Source organism: Phycodurus eques, chromosome 2, assembly GCF_024500275.1.
Source record: "Phycodurus eques isolate BA_2022a chromosome 2, UOR_Pequ_1.1, whole genome shotgun sequence".
In the NCBI taxonomy this organism is placed as follows: domain Eukaryota; kingdom Metazoa; phylum Chordata; class Actinopteri; order Syngnathiformes; family Syngnathidae; genus Phycodurus; species Phycodurus eques.
In genome coordinates, this window is record NC_084526.1 from 39,483,335 (window position 1) to 39,493,083 (window position 9,749).

Here is a 9,749-nt window from a genome sequence, read left to right on the forward strand (position 1 = left end):
GGATTTTTGAGCCACAAATATTGTGGCCCAGCCCACTTGAGATCTAATTGGGGTGAATGTGGCCCACGAACTAAAATGAGTTTGACACCCCTGTTCTAGTTGATGTTTGCAGAAAGAAGTCTAAAATGAAGTCACATACTGTAGGTGTAATCTCATATTATGAGTCATATTTTGTACATAATAATCGTAAGGACTATGTTTTGGTTGTTTACAATTAATCTAGCCTAAAACTAACTAAAGCGGCACAGTCAAAACTAAAGGTTTTTCGTGTATATTTTCTCATACATTTGTATTGGCTCTGTATGAATAAAAACAAGATATTTTGTTATTATTACATTATGCACAGGATATTTATTTATATGTGACACACCTTAATGTGGTGGGAATGCAGAATAAAAATGTTGTTACATGCAACTGGGTATGTACATGATGAAAATGCTAGTAATTATCACTTAATCAATATGATGCCATTCTTGAGCCACAGGCACAAGTATAATTCCAGCTGCTGTCTACATTGCTGCCAAGAAATTGAAATTGAAACAGCAACATACATCACATATATTTTATTCTATTATATTGTTGAAGCCAAGGTATGAAATATATTGCAATAGTACCCATTTAACTTCCCGACGGTAAATGTTCCCATTTGTAAAAAATATTTCATTGTACCAAATGACTGAAGGCAGGCTATTGCTGTATGCCAAGGGTGGGCAAAGTACGACCCGCTCATCTTTAATCTGGCCCACCGAGCATTATGTACAATTTGCTTGATCAAGAGTCCTGCAATATTTTTGGCATTCATTTGGACGCCCCAAAATTTTGTCTATTACAATGTATTTTTAAAAAAAAAATTTAACCTCATTAAATAATTGGTTAATTTATATTTTGTAAACAGTAACATGAAGTTAAGATTACCCTTATTAGTCCCACAATTGGTAAATGTTTAATATGAATAGAAATCTTTGTAAAGTCAAAAGAAAACGTGTTCATTAAAACATGAAATTAATAGCATTAAAATAATTGGTTATTACATTCTAGACTTAATAAATGATACATATTTATGAATTGTTTTTTACTAAAAAATATATTTTTTTTTAAATTAGCATGAATTATTATTTTGCTATCCTAATCAACGTTTACGTATTTTACATGCTGTACAGATTACATTTTTCTTTTGGCTCACCCCTTTGCTCCACGCACTTCATACAAATAAATACTTACAATAACAATTATTAAGTCATCCGATGTTGCCTGTGATAATAGCAACGGTTTGCAAGACCTTGATGCAAGACCTTCACGTCTTGAAAAAAGATCATGATTGCACCAAGTGTACTGTATTGAAATAGAAAGCTAGTGGTTTGTGTAACTTGTGGCCTGCAGAGGGCGCTCCAACACACAATTGTGTTGAATCCACCCTGTATTTTCCACCCACGAAGAAGAAGAACCCTACTTTGAGATGGTCTCCATTCGATTTTAACTCAACATGGCCATTGTAATTGCTTTTATCTAGTTTTGCGCCCCCACCCAATGGCTTACGAACCCCTCGAGTTTCGACGACGGCTCTTTGTTTCGCGTGGAATGCCGCGTTTGTGAGTGTTTGCGAGTGATTTGCCGTGATGTCCGAGCGCCAGGGACAGGTGGGGGACTTGAGCAAGCAGAGCAGAGAACAGCTCCAAGAACTACGACTGCGACAGAACAACATACTCGCTGACAAGTAAGACCAAATAAGTAGACTTTGACACACGATGATAGGTAGTAGAGTGGGTAGGAAGAGTTGCGTGGATACGGAAAGCCGTTTGAGCATTTATTTGATATCCTTGATCATCCATCTTCAAGTCCATGGAGTAGTACGCTCACACTATTGCCTTCCACTACTGTATGACATTTCTGCGTGGGACAACAAAATGTGATAGGCAAAACTACCAGTGAACATATGGCGTTGGTGCTACTAAATGAGTCGAGGGGGCTACTAGTGCAACACACATGCCTACTAGTTGGGTCTAGTAGTCATACGAGGACAGCACAGTTGTTTATTAGTATTGTATAGTTATGTAATAGTAGGCCAAAAGTGTCACTAGTAGTGAAAATAACAAGATGGATGTCCGATACCACTTTGTGTTCAGACTGATACTGGTAAGATTACTCACATTTGAGGACTCACCAATGCTGAGTATCGGTACCATTAATACTTTTGAGGCATAACATTTTAATTACTCATTGACAGATAATTGTGAACAAAGACCTTTCTTTCTTTGTGATGCACAATGCGCCAATTATGTTTAAAAACAAAGTTTTTGAAGATTTAATGCAAATGTACTTAAAAGCTAAATACAACTGAACTCTCCTTAAAAAATTTACTGTACTGGATTTAATGTTATAGAATGTTAAATCCATGGTAACATTATGCACTGTTTGAAGTACGGCTGCAACTATCAAATATTTTAGGATTTGAGTGTCCTACTGAAAATTCTATCGAATAATTGAGTATGCTGATAAAATATTTGTTCTATTGTTAAAGAGCATTTATGAATACACAAGAAAAAATAAGACATTTCACAAAATGAATGACCATTTGCTTTCAATTTTTAGATAATCAACAGTTTTCCACTGCAACGCTAACGTTATGTTAGTAAGGCACATTAAAGTTAATTTCAATGATTTGTGTTACATTAATATTACCCGGTATCGGGTCGTTCGCTCTTTTCTGGGTGCTTTTTGTGCAAATGCTGCAACATAGAAGATGTGCTGTTGCAATAGGCAAGGTCGGTGTTGCAACTATCATGCATGTTGCTTAATCATTTTCTCTTTTCTGTAATCTCTCTGTTTTCCTGGCATTTTTCTTGCCTTTCATACTCGTTGCCGTTTCTGCTCTCCTCTTCAGTCTTTCCGCTCCTTGAATCAAATAGGTGACATCCGCTTCCTTCCCTTGCGAAGGTTGACGTATAAGGGCGTTGTACAATTGTAGTGGCTTGTACATCACTTGCACCTTACAAATAAAGACTTCCCAGAGGCAGAGAAAATCCCTTGTTCATTTTCTTTTACTCGAGGAAGTCGAAATACTTGAGTACTTTTTGAACACTGAGCAAATAATACACAATTTGCTTCATCCAGAAAACGTGCGTATCATCAATGACTGCTTCAAATATTAAGATGTGTTTTTGTCATTTGCAGAAGATTAACAGAGTCTCTTCCGGACAAGGGGAAGAGATTAAAGGACTTTGCGGAGAGGATACGCCTCGCCATTGAATGCCGTGATGAAGAGGAGACGAAGCAGGGTTTGGTATCAGCAGCCAGGGCAGAGTTTCAGTCCAAGTACCGGCAAGCCTTCACTGGGCAGCGACGGGCTGTGCAAACTGAGGGAACCGCGTCACAACAGACTGAAGCCTCGCCTGTCTCTGTTCATGCGGAGCAGGAGGAAGAAAACACTGCTGAAACCATGGAGACAGCTTCCGCTGGGGCCTCTCTGAACTTTGTCGGGCCAAAGGAGGGCGACCTTGCAGAGGCCTTTGAACGGGTCACGATCTCCACTAGCACTAGTGACCAAGGCAAAGACCCTGATAAAGCCATTGCAATGGACAATTACTTTCTCAGGAAGCATTACACCAAAGACGCCTCACCTTGTAACCGTCCTGGAAAGGACAGAGAACAAAAAGACACCCGGAAGGCAAAAATTCAAACCGAACCAGTGAGCAGATCCGATCAGTCGTTATTGAAACATAATAACAGATGTTAATGCAATTCATGGTGACCGAGCGGTTAGAGCATCAGCATCACAGTTCTGAGGACTCAATCCCCGGTCCCGCCTGTGTGGAGTTTGCATGTTCTCCCTGTGCCTGCGTGGGTTTTCTCCGGGCACTCCGGTTTCTTCCCACATCCCAAAAACATGCATGGTAGCTCAATTGAAAACTCTAAATTGCCCGTAGGTGTGTATGTGAGTGCGAATGGTTGTTTGTTTGTATGTGCCCTTCGATTGGCTGGCAACCAGTTCAGGGTGTACCCCGCCTCCTGCCCGATGATAGCTGGGATAGGCTCCAGCACGCTCGCGACCCTAGTGAGGAGAAGCGGCTTAGAAAATGGATAGATGTATGGATGGATGGATGGACAATGCAATTCAATAACCTTGGTTTTCCTGATGTGAATTTTAAGGCTGCCAACTAGAAGCGGAAACTCTCCATCTGGCTCCTCATCACCCGGCCAGTCGTCCGAAGGCTCGTCTCTGCTCTCCGCGCAGGCCCGCAGGGAGCGCGACAGAAAGCACTTGGATGACATCACGGCGGCAAAGCTGCCTCCTCTGCGCCACACTCCAGCCCAGCTTCTGTCCCTGCAGGAGTCTGCTGAGCTCCTGAGAGCACAGACTAAGAAACAACAGGTTAGTCTATGTGCAGGTGTCACACATTTGCCACTATAAAAAAATGAATCTATGAAATGAAATTTACATATTGTTTTGTAACAGAATTAAACTTCTCTGTCCGTACTTGCATATCAACCACTTTATTTAATTTATTAGAGTCGATATCATTATAAAGATGCCTTTGAGACGTCCCCGTTTTGCCTGAGATTTTTCATCGAACTTCATTGTATTAAGTGAATGTTACGCATTCATGAAATGCAAATTGGTCAAGCTCCCACACTTCGAAATATAAAATAACTGCAAGCAAAAAATGGACTTGCAAACAGCAAAATATGCAAGCTTGCTGACAGGGTAGACAATGACATTGGGCATTTTTGGCTAATGTTAGCATTTTATAATCACATAGTGGACCATCATCATCATCATCAATCCATCCATCAATCCCTTCTCCGTACCGCTTATTCTCACTTGAGTCACAGTTGTGCTGGAGCCTATCCCAGCTGACAATGGGCGAGATGCAGGGTACACCTTGAACTGGTCACCAGCCAATCGCAGGGCACATGTAGACTCACAACCATCCACATCCACATCCACATTTACACCTACGGACAATTTAGAGCCTTCAGTTAACCTACCATGCAGGTTTCAGAATGTGGGAGGAGAGGAGTCCGAAAACCCACAGGCAGGGGGAGAACATACAAACTCCACACAAGAAGGCAGGAACCCTGATTTGAACCTCTACCTCTGAACAGGGAGGCAGATGTTGCTTAAGAAATATTTAGATTTTCTAAAAGGTTTTTATAGGCTGGTGTGTGAGGTAGAGAAGTTCCGACTAGATATAGTCGGACTCGCCTCCACACACAGCTTAGGCTCTGGTACCAGTCCTCTCGAGAGGGGTTGGACTCTCTTCCACTCTGGAGTTGCCCACGGTGAGAGGCGCCGAGCAGGTGTGGGTATACGTATTGAACCCCGGGGTCGGCACCTGTACGTTGGGGTTCACCCCGGTGGACGAGAGGGTAGCCTCCCTCCGCCTTCGGGTGGGGGGACGGGTCCTGACTGTTGTTTGTGCCGATGCACCAAACAGCAGTTCAGAGTACCCACCCTTTTTGGAGTCCTTGGAGGGGGTGCTGGAGAGCGCTCCCGCTGGGGACTCCATTGTTCTGTTGGGGGACTTCAATGCTCACGTGGGCAATGACAGTGAGACCTGGAAGGGCGTGATTGGGAGGAAGGGCCCCCCCGAGCGGTGTTCTGTTATCGGACTTCTTTGCTCGTCATGGATTGTCCATAACGAACACCATGTTCAAGCATAAGGGGTGTCCACATGTGCACTTGGCACCAGGACACCCTAGGTCGCAGTTCGATGATCGACTTTGTGGTCGTGTCATCGGACTTGCGGCCACATGTCTTGGACACTCGGGTGAAGAGAGGGGCGGAGCTGTCAACTGATCACCACCTGGTGGTGAGTTGGCTCCGATGGTGGGGGAAGATGCCGGTCCGACGTGGCAGGCCCAAACGTATTGTTAGGGTCTGCTGGGAACGTCTGGCAGAATCCCCTGTCAGAAGGAGTTTCAACTCCCACCTCCGGCAGAACTTTGCTCATGTTCCGGGGGAGGCTGGGGACATCGAGTCCGAGTGGACCATGTTCCACGCCTCCATTGCTGAGGCGGCCGACCGGAGTTGTGGCCGTAAGGTGGTCAGTGCCTGTCGTGGCGGCAATCCCCGAACCCGTTGGTGGACACCAACAGTGTGGGATGCCGTCAAGCTGAAGGAGTCCTATTGGGCCTTTTTGGTCTGTGGGACTCCTGAGGCAGCTGATGGGTACCGGCTGGCCAAGCGGAATGCAGCTCAGGTGGTCGCTGAAGCAAAAACTTGGCTGTGGGAGGAGTTCGGGGAGGCCATGGAGAAAGACTTCCGGACGGCTTCGAGGAAATTCTGGTCCACCATCCGACGTCTCAGGAGAGGAAAGCAGTGCACCACCAACACTGTGTATAGTGGGGATGGGGCGCTGCTGACCTCGACTCGGGACGTTGTGAGTCGGTGGGGAGAATACTTCGAAGACCTCCTCAATTCCACCGACACGCCTTCCCATGAGGAAGCAGAGTGTGGGTTCTCTGAGGCGGGCTCTCCTATCTCTGGGTTTGAGGTCACCGAGGTAGTTAAAAAGCTCCTCGGTGGCAGGGCCCCGGGGGTGGATGAGATTCGCCCGGAGTTCCTAAAGGCTCTGGATTTTGTGGGGCTGTCCTGTTTGACACGCCTCTGCAACATCGCGTGGACATCGGGGACAGTGCCTCTGGATTGGCAGACTGGGGTGGTGGTCCCCCTTTTTAAGAAGGGGGGCCGGAGGGTGTGTTCCAACTACAGGGGGATCACACTGCTCAGCCTCCCTGGTAAGGTCTATTGAGGGGTGCTGGAGAGGAGGGTCCGTCGGGAAGTCGAATCTCAGATTCAGGAGGAGCAGTGTGGTTTTCGTCCTGGCCGTGGAACAGTGGACCAGCTCTACACCCTCGGCAGGGTCCTCGAGGGTGCATGGGAGTTCGCCCAACCAGTATACATGTGTTTTGTGGACTTGGAGAAGGCGTTCGACCGTGTCCCTCGGGGAGTCCTGTGCAGGGTGCTTCAGGAGTATGGTGTACCGAACCCCCTGATACGGGCTGTTCGGTCCCTGTACGACCGGAGTCAAAGTTTGGTCCGCATATCCGGCAGTAAGTCGGACTCGTTCCCGGTGAGGGTTGGACTCCGCCAAGGCTGCCCTTTGTCGCCGATTCTGTTCATAACTTTTATGGACAGAATTTCTAGGCGCAGCCAAGGCGTAGAGGGGGTCCGGTTTGGTGGCCTCGGTATTGCATCTCTGCTTTTTGCTGATGATGTGGTTCTGTTGGCTTCATCAAGCCGTGAGCTCCAACTCTCACTGGAGCAGTTCGCAGCCGAGTGTGAAGCGGCTGGGATGAGAATCAGCACCTCCAAATCTGAGACCATGGTCCTCAGTCGGAAAAGGGTGGCATGCCCTCTCCGGGTCGGGGATGAGATCCTGCCCCAAGTGGAGGAGTTCAAGTTTCTTGGGGTCTTGTTCACGAGTGAGGGAAGAATGGAACGGGAGATCGACAGACGGATCGGTGCAGCGTCTGCAGTGATGCGGACTTTGCATCGGTCCGTTGTGGTAAAGAAGGAGCTAAGCCGAAAGGCGAAGCTCTCAATTTACCGGTCGATCTTCGTTCCTACCCTCACCTATGGTCATGAGCTGTGGGTCGTGACCGAAAGAACGAGATCCCGGATACAAGCGGCTGAAATGAGTTTCCTCCGCAGGGTGTCCGGGCTCTCCCTTAGCGATAGGGTGAGAAGCTCGGTCATCCGGGAGGATCTCAGAGTAGAGCCGCTGCTCCTCCGCATCGAGAGGAGCCAGATGAGGTGGCTGGGGCATCTGATTCGGATGGCTCCCGGACGCCTCCCCGGTGAGGTGTTCCGGGCACGTCCCACCGGGAGGAGACCCCGGGGACGACCCAGGACACGCTGGAGAGACTATGTCCTTCGGCTGGCCGGAGGACATAGGACTATTGCAATATTAGTCGTTCGAACTGCTCTAAGTGCTAGAGGACTCTGCATCTTTTTGCACAATTGTTTTTTGTCAATGTCTTTATGTCCCCAAAGTGTTCTGTAAATTGACTGTCTTTTGTACTAGAGCGGCTCCAACTACCGGAGACAAATTCCTTGTGTGTTTTGGACATACTTGGCAAATAAAGATGATTCTGATTCTGATTCTGATGACCGACCAGTTAAGAATTGGTGTCCTAACTAAGGGTAAACGCACCTTTAAGTAAGTGCACAGTTTTGCAGAGAAAAAAGATGCTACTTAAAAAAAAAACTATATATATATATATATATATATCGTTATAGTTTATATCTATGTACAACATTTTATTCTTATATTATTATAATACTATTTTTATTTATTTTTTATCGTGGATTTGAATAATAGCATTTGAACATCTCGGAGAGCAGGGAGATGTCATATCCTTATAAGTGCTCTTGGGGGCAGCATTTATCCTGCATCCAAAGAGACTGCATGCTGTGTTTAAATAAGTAGTGTTTCTGTCTTAACTCGTGGAAACCTTTGTGCTACAGCAGCAAGCCCACGACTGTCTCTCAAGCCTGGGTCAGCACTTTGAACTTACATTGTCGAGCTTTGTCATGTGTTGTGGTTCACGACAGGAGCTGCAGGCCAAGCTGGCAGCACAGAAGCTGTCCAAGGGATTGAAGATGTCCATGGGGAGCTACAGTCCCGACGGTGGCTCCATGGCAGCCTACAGAGAGGTTCACGATGAAGGAGCACAGCCCTCCTCAGAAGAAGACTGATCCTGGACAGTCAGATGGGAGGAAAACCATTTTTTTCCGAAAGGGCTTTTACTCTCAGGGTATCCTTAGATGACGTTTTGCCCGGTGTGAACAGTCGAGCAACACGGCCGATGGACTTTCAATTACACAAACTTGCTTAAAAACGGGTGCTAACTTTAAAATAAACAACATTTTTATGAAACTTAAACAAGCACCCAACTATTTAGCATCCAAAAGTTCTGGCACAACAATACATTATGTGATATAAACATTATGTCAACATGTTGTCTCTCTGGACTGTGACAAGCTGCTCCACAAAAGTGTGAAACCCAACAAACCATTAACACAAACTGCTTTCCTTGCCGAATATTTTTTATTTGTACACAAACAATAATAAACTTATGAATAATCGTTAAATAGTATGATCTGAAAAGTCCGCTGCACACCGAGCGACTGAACTACCACACAGTTGTACACGCAGTGAGTTTTGCTGCGATTAAAAATTTGAATTCCAGGTGAACGGTGTCGCAGCGTCGCAGACCAATGAAAAATGCCAAGCCGTATCATATGAGCTTCTAACTATGTTTCTGGGTATGAAGTGACATCCAGCCTGTCACTGCCAGGCTGTACAAATAAAGGGTGTACACTTACACTTTATACAATTCCTTTCAAATATCATTCAGACAGACACAAGGCATCGGAACTTGATAGCTTTGGCTTTGCAGTTTTTGTTCGCATATCTTTCCCTTGGGGTGGCACAGTGTAACATATCATTCCCCTTGGGCGGCACGGTGGACGACTGGTTTAGCACATCTGCCTCACAGTTCTGAGGACCGGGGTTCAAATCAAGGCCCTGCCTGTGTGGAGTTTGCATGTTCTCCCCGTGCCTGCGTGGGTTTTCTTCAGGTACTCCGGTTTCCTCCCACAGCCGAAAAACATGCCTGTTAAGTTGATTGAAGACTCTAAATTGCGGGGGCAGTAGCTTTAGCAGGGACACCTGGACTTCCATCTCCCCAGCCACTTCATCCAGCTCTTCCGGGGGGATCCCGAGGTGTTCCCAGGCCAGCCG

General features: G+C 46.1%; 1 protein-coding gene across 1 annotated transcript; it reads left to right on the forward strand.

The window, feature by feature from the left end:
* The first annotated feature begins 1,438 nt into the window (after positions 1-1,438).
* polr2m (RNA polymerase II subunit M) lies at positions 1,439-9,524 on the forward strand. Its single transcript, XM_061703378.1, is given in 5 exon segments — positions 1,439-1,714; positions 3,172-3,598; positions 3,600-3,685; positions 4,147-4,369; positions 8,558-9,524. Coding segments are annotated over 5 exon segments (978 nt in total). The 5' UTR covers positions 1,439-1,616; the 3' UTR covers positions 8,702-9,524.
* Positions 9,525-9,749: the final 225 nt, after the last annotated feature.